The sequence below is a fragment of the Microcaecilia unicolor genome, chromosome 9 (assembly GCF_901765095.1).
Source record: "Microcaecilia unicolor chromosome 9, aMicUni1.1, whole genome shotgun sequence".
NCBI classification, from domain to species: domain Eukaryota; kingdom Metazoa; phylum Chordata; class Amphibia; order Gymnophiona; family Siphonopidae; genus Microcaecilia; species Microcaecilia unicolor.
In genome coordinates, this window is record NC_044039.1 from 172756257 (window position 1) to 172780276 (window position 24020).

The 24020-nt window shown below is 41.5% G+C and overlaps 2 protein-coding genes across 2 annotated transcripts in view; one reads left to right on the forward strand and one right to left on the reverse strand.

Annotated features, from left to right (window-relative positions):
* Positions 1–12417, reverse strand: part of ARMH4 (armadillo like helical domain containing 4) — a 190913-nt gene extending 178496 nt beyond the window's left edge. Inside the window, exon 1 of the mRNA XM_030215271.1 lies at positions 12241–12417. Within this exon, the coding sequence (XP_030071131.1) occupies positions 12241–12247 (7 nt within the window). The 5' untranslated portion in view covers positions 12248–12417. The remainder of the gene's footprint in view (positions 1–12240) is intronic.
* A 5762-nt stretch (positions 12418–18179) lies between these two features.
* ACTR10 (actin related protein 10) overlaps positions 18180–24020 on the forward strand; it is a 49006-nt gene continuing 43165 nt past the window's right edge. The window contains exon 1 of the mRNA XM_030214079.1: positions 18180–18363. Within this exon, the coding sequence (XP_030069939.1) occupies positions 18287–18363 (77 nt within the window). The 5' untranslated portion in view covers positions 18180–18286. The remainder of the gene's footprint in view (positions 18364–24020) is intronic.

The window sequence follows — 24020 nt, forward strand, 5'->3', positions numbered from 1 at the left end:
TGTCTGTTCCCGCAACACATTGCAGTTGGAGATGCCCAATATCGGCTTTCGATTATACCGATTTGGGCGCCCACAGGAGAAAGGCGCCCATCTCCCGATTTGGGTCGAAATACGGGCATCTTTCTCTTTCAAAAATAAGCTGGATAGTTACCCAGACATGTACATATAACCGGGCATGTAGGTCCATACAAAAAAACAGTCCTAACTTTGAATAGTTAATATGCAGGTGCCAGCACTGAATGTTAGCCAGCACCCATATAATTTCTGGGTCCCAACCTGCAGAGTACAGTGTCCTCCCCTCCATCTCACCCACCGGCAAGCTCTGATCATCCCCTACCTCCTCTCCTGACTAAATCACTCCCACCTCAACACAATATCAGACCCCTTCCTCCCCATCAGTTAGAACAGCCCCCCCCCCCCCACCTCCCGAGCCTACCTTGGTAGTCCAGTGGACGATAGAGACAGGAATGAACCCCACTCGCTCCTGCCCCATCAGCTCCATTGTAAATATGGCCACTGTAGTGATTCATAGGAGCCCACTCTGTGGGTGCTTGAACACCCCCAATTTAGAGAAAATTCCTTGTATGTGTCCAGCAGGGAGGGTTTGTTTCCATTGGGCTTAGCACCCCCAATAATTTCAAAAAGTTGGCTCCTATGAGTGATAATCTCATGGTACTGATTGGTTTTGGATCTCACCTTTTCATTTGGTGGAGGAGTGGCCTAGTGGTTAGGGTGGTGGACTCTGGTCCTGGGGAACTGAGTTCAATTCTCACTTCAGGCACAGGCAGCTCCTTGTGACTCTGGGCAAGTCACTTAACCCTCCATTGCCCCAGGTACAAATAAGTAGCTGTATATGTAAGCCGCATTGAGCCTGCCATGAGTGGGAAAGCACGGGGTATAAATGTAACAAAAAAATTGTGCACAGAACTTGTTTTTCAGATAAAGGTCACCTTCTTTAATCAGTATGACAATATTTGTCAGAGGAACTTCAGCAACTAAGCAAAAAAAGGCCCTCCCATCCACACCTATGTATATAGAACTATTAGATATGGCAGATCTGGTGACTCTATAGTAGAGATGCCAAGTGTTACTCATTAGGAAAGTTTCACACCCATTTGAAGACTCTGTCATTCTCACACTCTTTGCACCCCTTCTGTCAGCTTTTAGAGCCTAAGTGCAAGTGATCATGCGGGGCAAACCTAAGAGAAAAAAAGCCAAATGTCTCTACAGGCAAAAATCTGAGCACCTCTTCCTGTGTACTTTGCCTCTCCCTGCACCTGAAAGCACTGTGCTGAAAACCTATGTACATGTTTTTAGCCACAGAGTAGAAAGCACTTTTCAACCAAGAGAATTTATCAATATTGCCTCCACTCTGTCAGTGTCTTTTCAGAGGCTCCAAAGAAAAGCTACTGTTTTGTGCTGCTTTTCATTAGCAAAAGCAATACTAACCTTACATCTTTCTAGGTTTATACTTTGGATGCACTGTCTGGAAAATCTCACTCTTTGGGACTGTGTGCACCCTAACATCTCTGTAAGACTTCAATTTGCAAGAAAGCAAAGCTCTGTTTACTTCAATAAAGTCAACATACTTGGACAAATAGATAGTTTATAATTTCCTCCTACAACCAGAAATGTGAGGCTATAAGAATCCTAGAAATTGCAGTGGCATCTGAAAAAAAAATGCTTCCAATTTTGATACCCCACTATTAAAAAAAAAAAACAGAATTATTGGGGGGGGGGGGCTTTAAAATCAGTTATTTGCTTTCTGTCTGCAGCGGCATTTACTCCATAATCCCTTTGCTTTAAAGGAGACCTATAGGAGTCCTATAGGCTCTCATCTCCTTTCTGCCATGTAAACCTATACAACACACCATCCCGGTACTCTCCTATGGAGCCCTCGTACTAAGCTGCGCTAGTAAATGGACTTTGTGCATCCTTACTCAAGCCTTTCCTGCACACTAAGCCCAATTCTAGGATGACCATCAAAAAGAGCATTTTCTATTTGTTTTATTTCGGGATATTCGCTAATGTTAGGATTAGCGCATGGCCATTTAAAATTATTACTGCAGGAGCACTTACCGTCTCCTATTTAGGAGGCGCTAAGGACTTCCATGTTATGGACAAGCTAGCTAGTTAACACAGTGCTAATGTCAGCATGCTAACTGATTAGTGCATTCACACCCATTCTCTGTCCCTGACGAGCTCCTCCAACCAAAAAAAAAAAAAAAAAAGAGCCATAAATAAATAAATAAATATCATGCACTTAGGAGCAGATTCTCTATATGGTGCCTAAAAAAGTTGGCAGACTAAGCATATTCTATAATTGGCATCTAAGCGCCAATTATAGAATATGCTTAGTTCATTTTCAGCACCTAAATCTGTGCGCATTCATTTACACCAACTAAAAACATGGCATAAATCCCGACACGTAAATTTAGGTACACTGGGCCATATTCTATAACTAGGCCCCTAAATTTTGGAATGCCAATGAGACACCCATTTCCCCGCCCATAACCATGCCCCCTTTTGCATGCGTGCATTTGAAGTTCAGCTCACATCATTACAGAATACGCTTAGCGAGTTTTGCACCTAAATTCTAATCAGTGCCTATTAGTGCTCAGTATTGCTTGTTTAGTGCTGATATCAGTGCTCATTAGCTTGTTAAGCCAATTAAGTTATGCATGGTGTTATAGAATCTATGCCAATTTCAGTGCCTAAATCTTTTTCTCTGCACAAATATAACAGTGCTAGGGTGTCCCTTAACCAGCCCCTCCAAATGACACACTGATTATGATTTATAACAAATTACTATTCTACCTATGAAAAGTTATTCCGTTATTATACTTCCTCTGTGTACATCTGTATGTTGCACAAGCCAGCATGTTTAAAAATATAACTAAAATGCTACGAACAATAAAGAATGACAGCTTGGATGCAGCAGCTCATAGGTTTGCTTGCTTAGTTTTGAATGGGAAGGGAAACAGAGACTGACCTATTGGCTTCAAATTTTTCACTTCATCCCGTCTCCTGTTTTCATTCAACTTCCTTGGCAGTCGCCTCTGCGAGTCCCAAAGGCCATCTGCTCCCTGTCCCCAGTGGCCGCCACAAAAAAAAAAAAAAAACAAGCATGGGGCCGCAGCAGCCTTCAGGCATGCACTGTCAAATCTGCTGGTCCTCTGCCCCCGCTGACGTCAACTTCCCGTTCCAGGGGCAGAGAACCGGCAGAACTGACAGCATATACTTGAAGGCTGTTGCAGCCCTGCGCTTGCTTTTTTTGTTGTTGTTGCCGCTGCTGTCTGCAGTAGCGGTTTGGGCGGGAGCTTGGGATTTGCCGTGGCACCCCAGAGAGTTTGCTGCAGCGCACCAGGGCGCTGTGGCGCACAGTTTGGGAAATGCTGGTAAAAAAGCTTCTAAGAGGCACATTTAACAAAGTATCTGGCTTTAAACTGTAACAGGAATCTCAAGTGGCTCTTAAGGAAATAAACATGAATGGCCACGTCAATTTGAAGCAAACAATAATGGATTAATAACCTGCATTTCATTTACTGTGATGTAATATGTTTTGGAATATTTTCATGTACCACAAGTTGCTCCAGAAAAAAATAATGCTACAGGGCAGCGGTTCTCAACCCAGCCCTCAGGGCACATCTTGCCACTCAGATTTTCAAGATATCCACAATGAATATACATGAGATAGATTTGCATATAAAGGAGGCAGTACACGCAATTCTATCTTATGCATATTCATTGCAGATATCTTGAAAATCCAACTGGCTAGATCTGCCCCATGGACTGGGGTTGAGAACCACTGCTATAGGGTTTCTAGAGAGTTCTAACAGCCCAATGCTCTTTAACAATCTGATTTCTTGAGTTTTCAATTTCATTTTTTTCTATTGCCTATGTTCAACTTGTTCTTGCTATACACCACCTTGGGTGAACTGAAAAAGACGATAAATAAATACATTTAAAATGTGGTATTCGCTGAAAGTTCTCAAGGACTGCAAATGGGCCACATTTTCAGGAGTATGCACCAGATTTCACCCCTGTATGCAAATCTATAAATGGCGCTGAAACCCCCCCCCCACTTAAGCAGTATTCTATAAGCTGCGCCTAATATTCAGCGTGGTTTATAGAATAACACTTAAGCAGAGAGGGCACACGAAAAGTCAGGCACTGCCATTTACATCAACGAAGATGTGGTGCAAATGCCCACACCTAAATTTATATGTGGAGCACCCATAGAGTGTCCTAGTGGTTAGAGCACCGGTCTTGCAATCCAGAGGTGGCCAGTTCAAATCCCACTGCTGCTCCTTGTGATCTTGGGCAAGTCACTTAACCCTCCATTGCCTCAGGTACAAACTTAGATTGTGAGCCCTCCTGGGACAGAGAAATATCCAGTGTACCTGGCAATGTGGCTGCGCAGGCTTCTATTTCTGTGAGTCTGACGTCCTGCACGTACGTGCAGGACGTCAGACTCACAGAACCAGAAGCCTGCGCTTGCAGCTCAGCAACGATTCTGGAATCCTAAAGAGTGACAAGATTCCATGCAGAATCTCAAAGAGTAGCAACATTCCATGTAGAAGCCTAAAGAATAACAAGTGGAGGAGTGGCCTAGTGGTTAGAGCACCAGTCTTGCAATCCAGAGGTGGCCAGTTCAAATCCCACTGCTGCTCCTTGTGATCTTGTGCAAGTCACTTAACCCTCCATTGCCTCAGGTACAAACTTAGATTGTGAGCCTTCCTTAGACAGAGAAATGTCCAGTGTACCTGAATGTCACTCACCTTGAGCTACTACTGAAAAAGGTATGAGCAAAATCTAATCAATTACATAATTACATGCATAGTTCAAAACCACATTCCACCCTGAAACACCCATGACCCTCACATTTCCATGCCCCCTTTTTTCGGGCCACACATACATTTTAAGCATGGACCCCTTGCCTACATTTACGTATTTTGGCCCCATTTAAATCTAATTAGTGCCAATAATTTCTTGTTAAAAAGCCAATTGGCACTGTCTAAATTTGCATGCACAATTTTTGGCAACTTTTATAGAATCAGGACAGTGGGCATCCTGGAACCCAACCAGTTTGCAGCCTTCAAGTATTGGAAGTGAATACTACTGCCTTATAATATCAGCATGCATCCTTAACCTGTCATTCATCATTGTCTATGAACCTCTGTGATATGAATTTAAGAGACTTTCCATAGACACAGCACAGCAGAAACCCTTTGCTAATAGATGAATGAGGAGTGTACTAGCGATTTCAAAGAAGGCTGCTGTGTCATGTTAAAACCTGATTTGTAATGATCTGTTATCATCAATGTGACAAGACATGTATTAATAATAATAATAATCCCTTCCCTTTTTTGTCATATTATCTGAAGTATATTTTTGCTGGATATCTCTCAGTTCATAAGTGTCTTAGGGGCCCTTTTACTAAAGGGCATTAGAATCTGGGCTTTCCCATGCGCTAAGCCCAGATTCAACATGGCAGTATTTAGGGCTTTTTTTATTTTATTTATTTTGCAGGTCCTGTGCTAATTTTTCCATTAGTACATGGGACTTTGAACAGAATAGGAGGTGCTCTCATGTTAACCCAGCATTAACCAGTTAGTGGGCAGTAATGCAAAGATGCTAGGTGGTTAATGCTTCCACGCCCATTCTCCACCCATGACACACCCCTCCAAAATATTTTTTTTAAATAGGTAATGCATGCTTAGCTCATGCAAACAGGCAGATTAACACAAAATGCTTTGTGATTTACAGTAGCCTGCTTATCGTGCGTTAAGTGCACTTTCTCCCAGATTCTATATAGTGCACTTAGATTTAGGCGCCAAAATCAGCGTGGATTCTATAACATCGCGCATAACTTATTGGCTTAACAAACTAATGAACACTGATAACAGCACTTAAGCAATAATGAGCATTAATTGGCACTGATTAGAATTTAGGCGCACAACTCGTTAAGCCTATTCTGTAACAATGTGCGCTGAACTTCTAACGCATAACGGCAAAAAGGGGCATGGTTATAGGCAGGGAAATGGGCATTTTGTGGACATTCCAAAATGTAGACACCTAGTTATAGAATATGGCCCTATGGCGCTAAAATATCAACTAAGCATATTCTATAACCAGCGCCTACATCTAGGTGCCGATTGTAGAATACACTTACTTGGCACTGATTTCAGTGCTGATTTTTTAGGTGCCATATATAGAATCTCCTCCTTTAGGGCTTAACATTTTAGTAAAAGGACCTCTTAATTTGCTATATGCTTCAGCATCACAAATTTTCAGGTATTCTAGCCAGGTAAAGCATTCCTTATCATAAGTTATGTATCAAGACAACATCTACAAAACATGCTCAATTGTTAATGTCATCCTAACTGACTAAATGCAACAGTCACAAACCCATGGATTCTACATATGGCGCAGTTCCAAGATGCACTCATAAATAAATTGGATAATGAGCTCTGATCAAATAATTGGGTGCTAACAACCAATTAGTGATGGTAAATTGGCACTCATTAAAATTTGCACATGCATCTGGATGGGCACTATTCTATAAGGCAAAGTGCCTTACTCCCATGGTGCACAGCTCAAAAGGGGGGGTGTTGGGGGTGCTCGAAAACGTTGGCACAGAATTATAGAATACTGCCTTACTGTGTCTAACTTGGGCGCCAGCATTCTTGCCGGGTATGCAGGCGTAAGCCCAGTGCTCAAAAGTTAGATGCAGGATCCCCTCTAAGGACTAGATTCTATGGGCCCTCTTTACAAAGGCACGTTAGCATTTTTAGCAAGTGCTAACCATATAGATGCCCATAATATTCCTATGGGCTTCTACATGTTTAGAATGCACTAATTTTTAGCACACACTATAAATGCTAGCGTACCTTTGTAATCACGACCCTATAAATCATGCCTAAAAAATCAGCACAGAAAAAAAATACACCTAGACATATTCTATAAAGTAACTAACTAACTACTAACATTTCTAAAGCGCTACTAGGGTTACGCAGCACTGTACAATTTAAACATAGAAGGACAGTCCCTGCTCAAAGAGCTTACAATCTAAAAGACAAGAGAACAATCTAAAGACAAGTGTACAATCTAGAGGACAAGTGAACAGTTAATCTGATAGGGTGGATAGATTGGGGCATTCTATATTTCTCAAGCGGTTAGGCGCCAAAGGCAGCATTGAAGAGGTGAGTTTTAAGCAGAGATTTGAAGATGGGTAGGGAGGGGGCATGGCGTAGGGGTAAAGGAAGATTGTTCCAGGCATAGGGTGAGGCAAGGCAGAATGAGCGAAGCCTGGAGTTGGCAGTGGTGGAGAAGGGTACTGAGAGAAGGGCTTTGTCCTGTGAGCGGAGGTTACACCTACATTTAGCATACTTTACAGAATACACCTAAATTTTCACGTGGTTTATAGAACACGCCGAGTGCCCATCCGAGCAACTAAATTTAGTTGCATGCAAGTTACACCAAGTGAAACTTGGTATAAATGCTGACGCCTACATTAGCGACAGACCGGATGTATTCTATAGCAACGCACATAGATTTTAGAAATGTCCATGACCCGCTCATTCCACGCTGATTGCCACGCCCCCTTTTCAACTTTGCGACTTAGAATTTACGTGCATCGCACTACAGAATACACTTAGACAGCTGTGCACATAAATTCTATATAATGATAATTAGTGTCAATAATTGCTTGTTAATTGGCAATTATCAGCACTGATTGGCTTGCTAACTAAGCAAATTCAGAATACGACCGGATTTGCGAGTGCAACTTACGTCATGCTAATATAGAATCCGGGGGTAAATGCTGTTCTATAAAAAAGGTGCATGCCCTTTATAGAATAGTGCCTACATTTCTGTGCTGATTATTGAATTCTCTCCAAAATACCTGGCAAAAGCTCATAAAAAATATTTAAATCATACTTGGTGAGAAGGATCTAACGTTTTTGAGGAAACTCTGAAAATTGGGAACGTCAGCTAGAAATATCCATGTTCCCCATGTTCAAGTCACAGGTTCCAAAAAGTCACAGCATTCTTTAAGATCATTTTTAACTCTTGGGACCCTGTTTACTAAGGTGTACTAGTGTTTTTAACATATGCTAATAGGAATATATGGGTGTCTCTAGCATTAGTGCATGCTAATTTTTAAATGCTAGCTCGCCTACTGCACAGCTTAGTAAATAGGGCCCTTATTTATTTAACCAGAATAACATTACAATATCTCTTTCACAGTAATACTGTTTCTCATAATAAAACACAAATGTAAACATTTACAAAGTGTTATTGTGGCAAATATTTAAACAGATAACATCCCCATCCTTCCCTAAATACCAAGCTAAGGGGCCCTTTTACTGAGGCGTCCCATGGCAATTTTTGGATGTGCACATGCTAAAAAAAAAAAATCAAATTTATTTTTTATCACTGGGGGCAGAGAGTAGGCGTGTTCTACACTAATCACTTAGCACGTGCTAACCAATTAGTGCAAGTTTAGTGCACGAGTCCCTGCCACCAACAAAATTGGAGGCAGTAGGGGTTCACGCAGTAACAGAAAAATTAGTGTGTGGCTATTAATATGGAAAATAGGAAAATCAGACATTTTACCCCAGGAGTAAAAATGGCCTTAGCAGGTGGGAACAACCCATGTAAGGGTGCACTAAGGCCACTTTTTACTGCTGTTTGGGAAAAGGGCCCTTAACTCTACTAATTATTTCTTTGGATTTTTTTTTCCTCATGCCTTTTCAGTAGTAGTTCAGGGTGAGTTACATTCAGGTACACTGGGTATTTCCCTGTTGCTGGAGGGCTCACAATCTAAGTTTATACCTGAGGCAATGGAGGGTTAAGCAATTTGTCCAAGATCACGAGGAGTAGCAGTGGGATTTGAACCAGCCACCTCTGGATATCAAGAGCAGTGCTCTAACCACTAGGCCCCTCCACACTTTAACTGAAGAAGTGACTGCTAGTCTGGTTCCTTCACTGCTGCCTCGGCTCTTTCTAATATATTCACATCTTAAGTAGAGGAGTGTGGTAGCCGTGTTAGTCCACTCTTAAGGTTATCAATAGAAATCAAACAAAAGAAAACATGATTGAATATTTTAACACCCAACAGAAAGGACTTAACAAGGATCTGGGATTCCTAGCCCATTATAAACCATAAAGCTGTATGTCTCTGTTGATCACCCTCCCCTCACCTATCCACACCCATCCTGGTAGAATATCAATGATATGCTTTGATGTCCCCATGCATACCTCCTACCCACCACCATCCTCCCACCCTGTCAGACTGTCATAGTAATGCTTGAATGTTTTCACTTATATACACTGTCAGCTAGCACATTTGCTTATTTCCGATCTGAGGAAGAAGGGCAACCTTCGAAAGCTAATCAAGAAATGTATTAAGTTATGTCCTATAAAAAAGGTATCATCTTATTTTCTTTTCCATGTTTTATTTTATTTGATTTCTATTGATAATATATTCACAGAAACTCCCCCTCTTCCCCAATCTACACCTTCTTCTCTGTACCGCGGTGTCGGGCGTTATCTAGGGAAAGCCTAAGCGGCCTCCAACAGCAAGAGACACGGAGAGGAATTCAAGATAAGTTTTTCAAAGTTTTTTTGTTTTGTTGAAGCACTTGTAGCTGGGTACACTTGTAGCTTCGAGCACTTTTGTAGTGTATTAGTTAATATTAGCACTATAAAATAGTTCACCAAGGGATCGCCCGATGAGGAGACGCTATGCCACTGGGTAAAAAAACATTTATGATTATGCCGTAAGTGGTGTCTTCTGAGGGTTCCCATATAAATCTCAATGTATTTGTGCATTTTTGCAATTGAATTTTCTTTGAATCGTTTTTGTAACAACGAAGAACAAAAGAGTAAATTGAAGAAACACTATTTTCCCTATGGGTGGATGGAGTGCTAACAGCGAGTTCTGTTCTTTGGGTTGGTGTAGTATTTAGTTGAATTTACCAAAGATTTCATTACAGAGGAGATTTTGAGTGGCTATTCCACTAGCAACATTCCATGTAGAAGTCGGCCCTTGCAGATCACCAATGTGGCCGCGCAGGCTTCTGCTTCTGTGAGTCTGACGTCCTGCACGTACGTGCAGGACGTCAGACTCACAGAAACAGAAGCCTGCGCAGCCTTCTACATGGAATGTTGCTAGTGGAATAGCAACATTCCATGTAGAATCTCCAATAGTAGCAACATTCCATGTAGAATCTCCAATGGTATCTATTTTACTGTCATAGTAATGCTTGAATGTTTTCACTTATATACACTGTCAGCTAGCACATTTGCTTATTTCCAATCTGAGGAAGAAGGGTAACCTTCGAAAGCTAATCAAGAAATGTATTATGTCCAATAAAAAAGGTATCATCTTATTTTCTTTTCCATGTTTTATTTTGTTTGATTTCTATTGATAATATATTCACAGAAACTCCCCCTCTTCCCCAATCTACACCTTCTTCTCTGTACCCCCTCCCCCTTCTTTAAGATCATTTTTTTATGTGTATATAACAAGGGATTTTATTTTAATCAAAGATATTTCCAGCCAAGCAGAAAGATCCTGTGGCTGCTACAGAACCTTGACTTGCACATGGAAACTCCAGTCCCAATTTTATGTGATTCCAGCTGTGTTTTCATATTTATATGAGTTTGTGCTAGGTATTTTTTCTCTGCTGCATTGATTATACCAACAAAAGTTTGAGATTTGGGGGGTCCTTTTAGTAAGCTGTGGTAAAAAGTGGCCTGCGGTAGTGTGGGTACTACAGCTGGGGGGGAAAAAAGGCATTTTTAATGGGGCAGTAAATGGCCGTGTGCTAAAATTAAAAGTAGGGTTCGGCTATTTATTGCCTGAGCCCTTACCAACACCAATTGACCTAGCAGTCACGTTACTCATGCGATAATCAGGCAGCGCATGCCAATTACCACCAGGAATCCCCCCCCCCCCCCCCCCCCGCAGTAGAAAATAGAACATTATTTTCTGCCGTGGGAAACAGCACATGCTAACTTTGAAACTACCACAGGGCACCTGTGCTATCCCTGCGGCTGAGTAGCTGAGAACAAAGTCAAGGTTCGAATCCACAGATGCTCCTTGTAACTTTGGGCAAGTCACATCACCCTCCGCTGCCTCAGATGCAAACTTAAGATTATATTCACCAGGGTCAGGAAAATATCGACTGTACCTAGAACGTAACTTGCCCTGATCTACCAATGAAGAGCAAAGACTAAATTCAAATAAAAACTTTAGAAGGGGTAACTGTGGTCAGTCTGAAAGGTGTCACCTGCCTCTGTCAATTAATTAAATTCATGTAATAATAATAACAACAAAAGACAACCTTGATCATTATCTCTAACGAGAGCCAGAAACAGCACCATTGCTTGAAGTGGGAAACCAATATCCTGCCTAATTCTATTTTAATTCATTATTACCGTAGGCTATGGCACTGTTGGATGTTAAATATAGGGCAATATTTTAGTAATACTAAAACCTGCTTATGTTTAAAAACTGTTTATTAATGATAAGGATCTCAATGCATTTAAAACTGTGGATAAAGTAGTACAGTTGTTATATTAGTCCACTTCAAAATATAAAAATAAAGATTAATACATAAAAATAAAACAATAAAAAAAATGTAAGATGATATTTGTTTCTGGACTTACAATATTATCATTAGCATACTTTTCTAGAAATCACACATATATTCTAGTATTCTCATTTTTTGCTCATTCTATCCTGACCTGAGGAAAGAGTTTTGAGCTCCTAAAAACTAGTCGAAAATGTATCAACTTAGTCCAGTAAAATAGTGTCATCTTAGATTCTTTTTGGTTTATTAACCTTTATTTCTATATAAAATTGTTCCACCGTAGCTTCTGGTGCATGAGATGATGAGGTGATGTGATTTCTATACAATCTTTAACATCAGATTCTGGCATTTTTCGACCTTTCCAGGAGGCCTGCTTTGTTATTGTCTAGCAGAGCTACCCCGACAGGAGCATTTTCTACAGCAACAGTCCTAATGAACACTCTCAAAACGTTCCAGTGATTTTGGTATTCTTCCTGCTCAAGCCTAAATAATCTTATAACCAGCTCAGTCAAAAAGGCACGATGAAATGAAATCATATTTCTAATCAAACCCCACACAGCTACATAATTAGCAAGGAATACACACAAAAGGCACTCCGAGTCCGAATCAAAATATAGATAGCATGATAAAAGCTTACCAGACATCTGACCGTGAATACCCTTAGCTTGCCATTACTGTTTCACAGTGCTATTTTTTCATCATCCTCAACATACATTCGGATTATCTTTTCACGGCATCAGATTGCTATTGCTCTTCACTTAATTGCTTATTCATTAAGGACCCAGCAGCCTCCCTATTGGGCAACGCAAGATCTTCTAATGTACCTGCACCCACCACTCTGCCTGCTGCTAGTCTGAGAAGATCAGCTGCCGCCGTGTGGCTTGTTAGATTTTTTTTTTCTCTCCGTTTAAACAATGCTTTATTGAGTCCTTCCATAATATACCACTTGAGGCACAAGATACAGTGGCAGAACTGAAATAATGCACTGTGAGCAGAACTACACAACATATTTTGCACGTGTGGAGCCTAATATGCCTTCTCTTTCTTTAACATGACGATCTGATCACTGTGCTGCTATATATTTGGTGATACAGAGACTTGCAGCTGAGATGCAAGATTCTGTGATTGCATTCAAATATAAACCATTATTTTGATCTAGTTTTTTTTCACAGCGACTGGATTTTAGCAAGCAGATTCCAGGAGAGTCAGCTGTTGAGAGAAAAATAATCTATAGCCTAGCACCACATTTAAGGGAATACCTGAGCTGGTGTTTGACAAGCCAAGGGCAGAAATTTGAGAGGGAGCTTCCCTATCTGATAGCTGAACTCTGCAATTTGACTTCCTTCCATACAATCCTGGAAGCTGGGCTCTGGGAACAGATGTGGAGAACCTGCTCCCAGGAAAGATTAATCTTGAACATTATCACAACATATAACACAAAAAAAATATTCCAATTAAACACGTGGAGGTGTATTTTCAAAGCACATAGACTTACAAAGTTCCATAGGTTACTATCCAGCTTATAATCGAAAGAGAAAAACGCCTATATTGCGACCCAAATCGGGAGATGGGCGTCTTTCTCCCGTGGGCGCCCAAATCGGTATAATCGAAAGCCCATTTTGGGCGTTTCCAACTGCAATCCATCGCGGAAACGGGTAAAGTTGATGGGGGCATGTCGGAGGCATGGTGAAGGCGGAACTGGGGCATGGTTATTGGCCGAGGAGAGATGGGCATCTTTAGCTGATAATCGAAAAAAAAGGTGTTTTTACTGCGATTTTGGGTCACTTTTTTTGGACCCTTTTTTTTCACGAACAGGTCCCAAAAAAGTGCCCCAACTGACCAGATGACCACTGGAGGGAATCGGGGATGACCTCCCCGGACTCCCCCAGTGGTCACGAACCCCCTCCCACCAAAAAAAAACCACTTTCAAAACTTTTTTCCAGCCTCTATGCCAGCCTCAAATGCTGTACCCACCTCCATGACAGCAGAATGTGTTCGATCCTCTCACAGCCTTTCCCTGGGTCAGATGTGACTCTCGGGTGCACTACAGGGTCACATCAGCATTGCATTGTGGTGGGTGTAGGGTATTGGGCTCCGTGATTTCATTAACTTGTGTTACAGTCTCACAATGTTGGTAGTTGGTAGGCTCTTCTCCCATGGTGCTTTCCCCCCTGCCTACTGGGTCAGAGTGTGCCCTGTTGTGTTTCCTGTTGTAGTCCATGCGGTAGTGGCCATTTTTGTAAGCCAGTTTTAGTTCCCTTTCCTGTGTTAGCCATGTTACAGAACTTAGTTCTTACCTTGAATGTGGCTGAAAGAGGGCATTGTACAGCATTCTGCCAGCTCTGACGTACTGCTAATCTCAGTACCAGGGAGACTTGTTGCCAGTGGGGCACAACCTCTGCAGTTAACTGTGAGTAAACGCGGTTATTCCAATAAAGGACGCTCCTCCGGGGTTCTCCTCCAGGGGCAGTGACGTGAGAGGCAAGAGGAGCGGCTGCAGAGCCGACAGCCAATGCCTGATGGCTGCCTGTGGTGCTGTGCTTGCTTTTTAAAAACATTTTTGCTTGTTTAAATTACCTCTTTCGTTTTTGTAGTGGCCGCTGCTGCTCAACAGGAGAAGCAGCAGTGGCCGGAAATGGGAGGTCGAGCAGCGTGTTTCATGGGAGACTTGGCAGGTCTGTGTTGGGTGGGCGGGCCTGGATGGAAAGAAGGGATAGAGAGAGAGAGAGAGACACTGGATGGAAGAATCGGTAGAGGGGGGTAGACAGATGGAAGGATGGGGAGAGAAAGAGGGAAAACAGATGGAAGGATGAGGAGAGAAAGACACGATGGAAAGATGGAGAGAGAAAGGGGGAGATGGATGATTGGATGCAGAGAGAAAGGAGAGAGACTGGAAGGATGTGGAGAGAAGGGACACTGAACAGAAAAGGGTAGAGAGATAGACACTGGATAGAAGGAGGGGAGAGAGACATTAGATGGAAGGATCAGGAGAGAGGGTAGATGGGTGGAAGGATGGGGAGAGAAAGAGGGAAGACGCTGGATGGAAGGGTAGGGAGAAAGAAAGAGGAGACACTGGATGGAAGGATTCAGAAAGAAAGAGGGGAGACTACTGGAAGGATGGGGAGAGAGAGGGGAGACACTGGAAGGATGGGGAGAGAAAGAGGAGAGCTGCTGGATGGAAAAGGAGAGTAGTGAAAGACTGGAGAATAAGAGGAAGGGGCATGGGGAGAACAAGGGTGAGAAAAAGATGAAAAGCCATAGGTAGATGAAGGAAATGAAAGAATGGATAGTAAGAATGAATTAAATCTGGACAGAGAGAGAGGCTGAAAAATATTGAAGAAAGCAAAGAAAAAGAAGATAAAAATGGCACATGGCGTAGAAGAGTTAAGCGAAAATTAAGAAAAGCAAAATCTAGAGACTGGGAGCAACACAATGAGAAAAAGTAAATGGCCATACAACAAAGGTAAAGAAAAGAATGTTATTTTTAATTTAGGATCAAGTAATATGGTACCTGTGCTAATAACGTTTCAGAGACCAATACTTACTTAGGTCAGGAGAGGATACCATAACAACATTATACTGACCTGAGGCAGGAGGTTTTGGCCTCTGAAAGCTCATTGAAAAAGGTGTTAGGCTATTAAATAAATTATTTTCTGAAACCTGATGCACTGAAAAGCAGCACTTTACCCCTGTGTGACAAATGCATCTGATTAGTGTGACTAAATTTTGCTGGGGGAGGGGGGTAGAGAGAAAATGTTGTGCCCACCCACTTTGGGTTCAGGCCCACCCAAAATTGGCAGTCTGGCGAAGCCAAGGGTGGGCTCGGGTGGGCCCAGGCCCACCAACTTTGGGCTCAGGCCCACCCAATAGCAGTACACCTATGATGTGGCTGGCAGGGATCCTCAAGCCCCACCAGCCGAAAACTCCCAACAACTGTCCCTCCTGCATACCTTGTAAATAGCAGATCTTTGCCTGCAGTGAGCAGTGACTGATACATACTGCTCGCACCGGCGCTACAGCTTACCCTCTGATGTATTCCTGCTTATATGGAAACAGGAAGTTGCATCAAAGGGAAAGCTATGGGGCCCACATGAGCAGTGTGTATTAGTTGCTGCTTGCTGCCAGTGAAAATCTGCTGTTTAAAAGATATGCAGGGGAGGAGGGGGGATGTTTGAGAGGCCATATGGCATGCAGGAGAGAGAGAGAGAGAGACCAAATCACTTGTGGGACAAGGCGGAGTTCTTCTGCCCACCCATCTTGGGCCCAGGCCCACTCAAAATTGGGTGGATTTGCCCCTGGAACCAACTGTACCACATGTACCATCACGATGCAGACTGATAAATTTATAAACCATCTGGACAAAAAAAACATATAAATTGAGACAACACACCACCTGTCAATCACTGAACGTTATTTATCTAGTGATATGTCCATGTGATAAAGTGTATGTGGGCAAGACGAGTAGAACTCTGTATACATGGATGAGAGAACATCACTCACGTATTACAGCCAGAACACCTGGGGCACCCCTAGTACAGCATTGTGCTATGCATGCTCATGAGTACACCAACTTAAAGTGCCTGGCGTTAGAACAGATGCAATTAAGAATTCGAGGGGGTGATCTTAATAAAAAACTTTTACAGAGGGAAGTCTTTTGGACGTATCACCTTAAGTCTTTGGAACCTGAGGGATTAAATAATTATTTACATTGGAGGTGTTACTTATAAATGAGTTATAGTTTCTGGTGAGCCCCTGTAGACATCCAGGAATGGAGCCATTAAAAAGGTGCGATTGCCATGTTTAATAGTCACGGTCTGCATTCGGAGCGAGAAGGACGCAAGTAAGTGCCAGAGCAAGATTTAGTAGTTGTATATATTACTTTGTGAAAATGCTGAAACACTAATCCATTGTCTTTTGATTAGACCTGCAAACAAATCCAGATCCCTCGACGAAGCTGAGGCGAAACAGGAACCTAGAGGGTTCCGGTGGAGATATGAAAATGTGCAGATGTTTGATTGCTTTTCAGTATATGAGTGATGCAAACAAGAGGACTGTGTTCTTAAATTGCTGAAAATTTGAAAAAGTATAAAATTTGAAAAAGTAAAAAAAAAAAATAAAAATAAAAAATTGACATAAAATTACAAAAGAAAGCAAAACATTTCACAGTACCACTTTTTTTGGACATCAAGGTGGTTGGGGGTTCAAGTTAGTGATTATATGCAGTCATGGAAGCTTTAAAGGTCCCAATTTAAATTTGAGCACATAAGCGCATTGACATAAGACTTTTCCCCTTTCACTGAACGTGTAGTCCGCAATGGCATATAAACTGTGGTTTTGATTGTATATGTTGAACTGGACAATTTTGGCACATTTAGATTGACTCTGGGCAGAAGAAAGCTCTTACCTCATTATTCAATACCTCTCTATGAAATAGTAGTAATAAAAAAGCAAGTGTGTTTTTATAAAATATCACTGCATTCCACAAAATAAAAGGAGCAAGTTCCCACATGCCATCTTTTTATTTTGATGTATGCACAAGAAAAAAAAAGGTGTTTAAATGCTTCAACCTAATTAATGTTTAAACAAAAAAACAACAACTTTGTACTTAGATTGTTGAGCTCCTCATTTTCATAACATGCCTGTTTCTGTGGCCCTTTACTAGGTGAAAACATCTGTGCACGAATACAGACCAGGGGCGTAGCCAGACACCCAATTTTGGGTGGGCCTGGGCCCAAGATAGGTGGGCAGAACTCCACCCTGCCCCACGAGTGATTTGGTCTCTCCATCTCTCGCCTGCATGTGATATGGTCTCTCAAACATCCCCCCTTCCCTGCATAGCAGATTTTCACCTGCAGCGAACAGCAACTAATACGCACTGCTTTACAGCCTTTTCTCTGATGCAACTTCCTGCTTCCACATAGGCAGGAATATATCAAAGGGGAGGCTGTGGGGCTGGTATGAACAGTATGTGTCAGTCGCTGCTCACTGCAGGCCAAGATCTTTTATTTACAAGGTATTCAGGAGGGACAGTTGTTGGGAGTTTTTGGCTGGTGGGGCTTGGGGATCCCTGCCAGCCACATCATAGGTGTGCTGCTACTGGGTGGGCCTGAGCTCAAATTGGGTGGGCCCTTGGCTACGCCACTGATACAGACAGTCCTTATAACCAGCCCCTCCAAATGACACAATGATTAGATTTAGAAGTAATTACTACTCTAACCAATGAAACCAATACTTCCTCTGTGTAGCATTTGTATGCTGCATAAGCTGGCATGTTTGAAAATACACGTGAGATCAAATAAAAATGCTACTGATAATAAAGAACGACAACGTGGATGCAGCAGCTAATAGGTTTGTTTACTATTTTATGTGTATATGGATGACGGCTAGCGGCAGAGAGGGAAAGAGAAACTAACCTAACTGGCTTCAGCTTCCTGACGTCATGCCAGCTCGTCTCAATCTAACCTCCTTGTTGGGTGCTATGAGTGCTTGGAGCACCAGAATGAGGCTCGGAAGAAAGAAAGACAGAGAGAGTGTGTGAGTGAGCGTGTACTGGAGCACCAGAACGAGGTTTGGAATTCACTGAGAGAGGCTACTGGAGGCGGATCACCAGAATGAGGATTGGAACGCACCGATTGATGTTCTGGAGCCATTAACTGCGGTGCTCCCTACTCTTCCAGGTCGAAATGCCGCTTTATGAAGGTTTGGGCTCTGGAGGAGAGAAAACCGCAGTTGTTATTGACTTGGGAGAAGCGTTTACCAAGTAAGTGCCTTGAGGAGATGTGAGCGGAGCAGAACGCAAGAGTTGTCAACGCCTGATTATGGGAGGGGTTGTACTAATATCTGTTTCAATATATTGAGTATGTTTGCAATATATATTTCTCGCAGGTTTTTTTTTTTTTTTTTTTTACTGTTCTTGACCCATAAAAAAGGCACTATTCTTAACATCTGACAAGGAGGAACACTGTATGTTTTTATAATGAAGAACTGTCTTTGAAAAACGGTAATAAATAGAAATAAAACATAGAAAATAAAATAAGGTAATAACTTTATTTTATTGGAATAATTTAATACATGTTTTGATTAGCTTTGGAAAGTAACTCTTTGAAAAAACAAAAGAGCTTGAATGGATATCTTGTATGCTAACATAGACCAGTGATAGGAAAGTGGTATAAGAGAGAAGCTATAAGAATGTAGCTGTCTTTCAGTAGTTCATATGTTTGAAATATAAGTAGGGATAAGGCATTGGTGTTATAGTGAGAGTCTTCAGTGATTCCTTGCAGAATGAATGCCGTACGCTTTTAACTTTTTATTTAATAAAATGTCAGGTGTAAGAGAGAAGAAATGCTTCACAATCTGCAACTACAAATACTGTAGGTCTGCAGGAAATGTACTGCTCAATACATAGACATTATTGACCATGGGTGAAATGGTTGAGATATCTCCACACCCAAATATTTATCGACTGCCTCCCCTCTTCTCCAGACATGCAACACAGGAGCCAAAAGAAGGTTAGTATGACACATCTGTCACACCCTGAGAAGGACTAGGTAGCAATCAACGGCACTCCCACACTGTCACTATTGGCTTTCTCTAGAATATGAAGCAAAGTTTGAATTGAAGGAAGTACCTGTGAGCATGATTGGTATGGAGCAGATTAATTGATAGGAAGAGTGGAGATGCAATGGATCTTAGTGCATACTGGTGAGTGTGGGTTACAGCCTAGTGAGGGCAGGTGGGGATGGGTGAAATTTTTGTCTCTGTGTAACTCTCTAGTTCTGACCCCTTGCAGTAGTACCACAAGACTTATCACTGTATGTCATGGCCACCATTTTGGTCCTGGAGCCAGCGTGGGCAAGAGCGACAGGGAAAGTCTCCTGCCCTTCCTACTGTAGACCACCAGGGCATTCTTAAGGTTGGCCTTGGGAAGGCTTACAAGGAGGCATGGAAAGTCATTGGGTGGGGAGGATACTTTTCTGGGGGTCTTCAGGAAGTGTTCTTCCAGAAAATTTTGTTAATGAGGAAGGATGCTTTGGGGGGGTGGGCTTCAGGAGGAGGAAAAAGGCCTAATTTCAGGCCATTTTATACAACTTCAAAATAATCCTCCTTTCAATAAATGAGACTCATCACGTTTTTTAATAAATTTTGTTAATTTCACTAAGAATGGGAGGAAAAGCTTCAACTGACTCCTCCTTGGCAATAAAGCCAATCACTTCTAGGAGTATAAAATTTAAGTTATCCTCAGTAATCCCTTGTATACATTTTTATAGAGGATTCTAATAGTTTCAGGCAATGGCAGGTGATGTTAATGGCATTCATCAATTTAATTGCCTTTAATATTTGAGGGTTAATCACAAATATTAATGGTGATTAATCAACTGCACTACTTTATATGCGTAGATATTTCTGGGGTGAAAAATGGGTGAAGTATGGGACAGATGTGATGCTTTGGCAACAAGCCAGCAGATTCACCACCAGCTTACACACTGGAGAAAGCCCTTTACCAACAAGCGACACGGTTCACACCTTTTGGTTTTATGAAGCCCCTGGTGCAGCCCTTTATTGGGTGAAACATGGCCGTGTAGGACATCTTTGTCAGCTTTTATGTGGTGAATAAAATTGTATCCTATTTACTACCAATCTTCTGCTTGTTTCTATCTTGGATATTGCAGATAATTTGCCCATTTATTTTCTTAGGCTTGGTGCTTATACATGTATCTCATATCTTATAAAGTGCTGGTTTTTTACTTGCACAACACCACTCATCTAATTCCGGATACCGACGCGAACAAATAAAGCAGAAAAAACAAACTTCACCTTACCGACAAGACTGGAAAAACAAGCGAGCGGAGAACCGACAGAACTCATTTGTGAAGGGTAAAATAAATCTTTAGTTTGCTGCATGCAATCAGGCCTCCTGGAAAGACTCTCTAGCTCAGTACCCATTCAAAGCAATTCACGTAGAGCTAAAGCATTTAATCTTTGTAGTATTGTATGGTTTACTGAATATAAGCCTCTACTTTTTAAATACCTTTCTAAATGCCTTCTAAATGTACAACATACAACGCCATACTGCAACAATACCGTAATCTGCTAAATGCTTTATAAATGCTAATTATGTATCTTATAGTATCGCACTGCATCTAGAACAGTAATCTGAATGCCTTTAAATGTTTGCTCTACATCTCATAGCACCACATTAAAGTAAGATCTGTAACGCTTTTTAAATGCTTATTATACATCTATAATCTAAATGCCTTTTAAATGTCTGCTAGGTATTTCATAACATCATATTGAAGCAAGACCTGTAATGCTTGTTAATTGTTTATTATGCATCTCATAGCATCATATTGCATCTAAAACTGTAATTTAAATGCCTTTTAAATGTTAGCTGTACATCTCATAGTAACATATTGAAGCACGATATGTAACCTATTAAGTGCCTTTTAAATGCTTATTATGCATCTCATGGCTTCATACTGCATCTTGAACTGTAATCTGCTAAACGCTCCCTAAATAATTACCTTGTATCCCATAGCGTTTCACCGCTTCTAGAACTGCTAACTACTAAACCTGATACTAATAACCTCCTAGGCTCCTCTGTCTTATACACCGAATTACACAACTGAAAACTGCATACATTACCGCTAACATGAATACTAATAAATTATTCCTTATCACCTACTGTCTTTACCTAATTCACTACGCACTAACAACCCCTATCGCAGACAACACTCTTCCCACAATTCACAAACCAATCACACAACCTAAACACAATACACCTAACCAAAAGATTAAGAAATGGTATGGACAACCTTCCTCGTCCGGAAACAACCAACAGAAAGGAAAGAAGGGACACAATAAACTCAAAGACTGAGAAGACAGACAACTAATAAAAATCATCACATCCCAAGCTCTAACTGAACCCTACCGACTAATACAAATAGGTTATATAAATGCCACATCTGCAGTCAATAAAACTACAACAATTACCGACTGGATCACAACAGACAATCTCTACTTTCTCTTCATAAACGAAACCTGGATCCACGACCTCAAAGACCCCATAATCTTAGAACTATGCCTTCCAGGGTACAAAATAACCCACTGAACGAGAAACGGAAAAAGAGGAGGAGGCTTAGCTATAATCTACAGATCCCAATTCACCGTCACAACAACAGCCGAATCAATACTTCCTCAACTTGAAATTGCCTCCGTCAGAATCAATCACCCTACCCTACAGGACCATCTAAACCTTATCCTGTTCTACAGACCACCAGGCAATTGGCAAGACTGCCAAACACACTTAATGGATTTCATATCGAACACGTGTGTTTCATCCCAAATCCTTCTTATAGCAGGTGACGTCAACCTTCACCTCGAGAACACCAACTTAACAAATGTGATTGAATGCAAAGACTTCCTTCAACTATGGGAGCTCCAGTGGCCAAACATTCAACCCACCCATATTAAAGGACATACACTAGACATAATCACATACAAATTCTCTCACGAACTAAACCTCAGACTAAAAGACACAAAATGGACAGCCACACCATGGTCCAATCATTACAAAGCGAACCTATCCCTCCAATGGCGAACAAAACATTCACAATACAAACAGGAACAAAGAACATAAACCACGAGAGGAAAAATAGACCCATTAATATTCTGGCAACAATTCTATGATAATGAATTGACAACACCAACTAACTCACCCCAGTTTCTTCATGACTGGGACAACAGATGCAGCACCATATTAGACAACATAGCACCTCTCCAAACCAGAACCTCACACAGGAAAAACTCAATACCATGGTATAACGAAGAGCTGAAAGATCTAAAAACACAAGTCAGAATATTAGAACGAGCATGGAATAAGAAAAAAAACAACTTAGCTCGCAACGAATGGAAACAACTACAAAGAAAATACAAATACACCATCAGACAAACCAAAAGAGCATATTATAAAACTAAAATCGGACCAGGATACAAGGATACACACAAACTCTTCCAACTCGTAAATAACCTACTGAACACTACACTGGTTACCTCTAACAACAGTGATACCCAATCAGCGAATAATATTGTGAATTACTTCAAAGAGAAAATCAGAAAATTACAATCTATGATACCCAATAACACAACGGAATACACAAATCTCCTTGATTGTTTAGACCCAATACACGGGGAATATCCAGCAGACCGATCATGGACCAACTTTGATTCACTACTGCCTGAAAAAGTTTCTCAACTTTCTCAACTTTCACTGAACATCCCGAACTTCCTGCTGGGCTCCTGCTGAGTTGTGTGGGCAGGATTCCCAGGGCTTTTCCTGCTGCTCCAATTACAGTCCGGGGGAGTGATTCTAAGAAAGACGGGCAAAACCTTCCTGTACCCACGGCTTTCGTACACACTGCTTGTATGCATGTATGAAAACCATGGATAGCACACACTGTTCTGAGCATGCACAGAGCAGTCATGCTTAGTGATTAACTGTTCTGCGCAAGCGCAGCTTATCAGCTGGCTTTCTTCTACCGCGCTGCTCACTATTTTTGCGAGCAGCTCATTTGCATTCAATTTTCTTTGATAATCTCTCACTGTTTGCACCTTCTTATGAGAGGTGTATGACAAAATAAATCCCCGCATGATCGCCTTAGATGCATTCCAAAAAACACCGCCCCAACGTCCAGGGCGGCAAAGAAAGCAAATAGAATGCTAGGTATTATTAGGAAAGGAATGGAAAATAAAAACGAGGATATTATAATAACTTTGTATTGCTCCATGGTGCGACCGCACCTTGAATACTGTGTGCAATTCTGGTAACCGTATCTCAAAAAAGATATAGTGGAATTAGAAAAGGTACAGAGAAGGGCAACGAAAATGATAAAGGGGATGAGACGACTTCCCTATTAGGAAAGGCTGAAGGGCTATTCAGCTTGGAGAAAAGACGGCTGAGGTGAAATATGATAGAGGTCAATAAAATAATGAGTGGAGTGGAATGGGTAGATGTGAATCACTTGTTTACTCTCCAAAAATACTAGGGCTAGGGATATGCAATGAAGCTACAAAGTAGTAAATTTACAATGAATCGAAGAAAAAATTTCTTCACTTAGTGTGTAATTAAACTTTGGAATTAGTTGCCAGAGAATGTGGTAAGAGCATTTAGCTTAACGGTTTGGATGGCTTCCTAAAAGAAAAGTTTATAAGCCATTATTAAAATGGACCTGGGAAAATCCACTGCTTATTTCTATGATAAGCAGCATAAAATGTACTGTTTTGGGATCTTGCCAGGTACTTGTGACTTGGATTGGCCATTGTTGGAAATGGGATACTGGGCTTGATAGACCTTCGGTCTGTCCCAGTATGGCAACACTTATATACTTGTAATTCTTGCCGGCTATAGTTTGGTGACCTTTC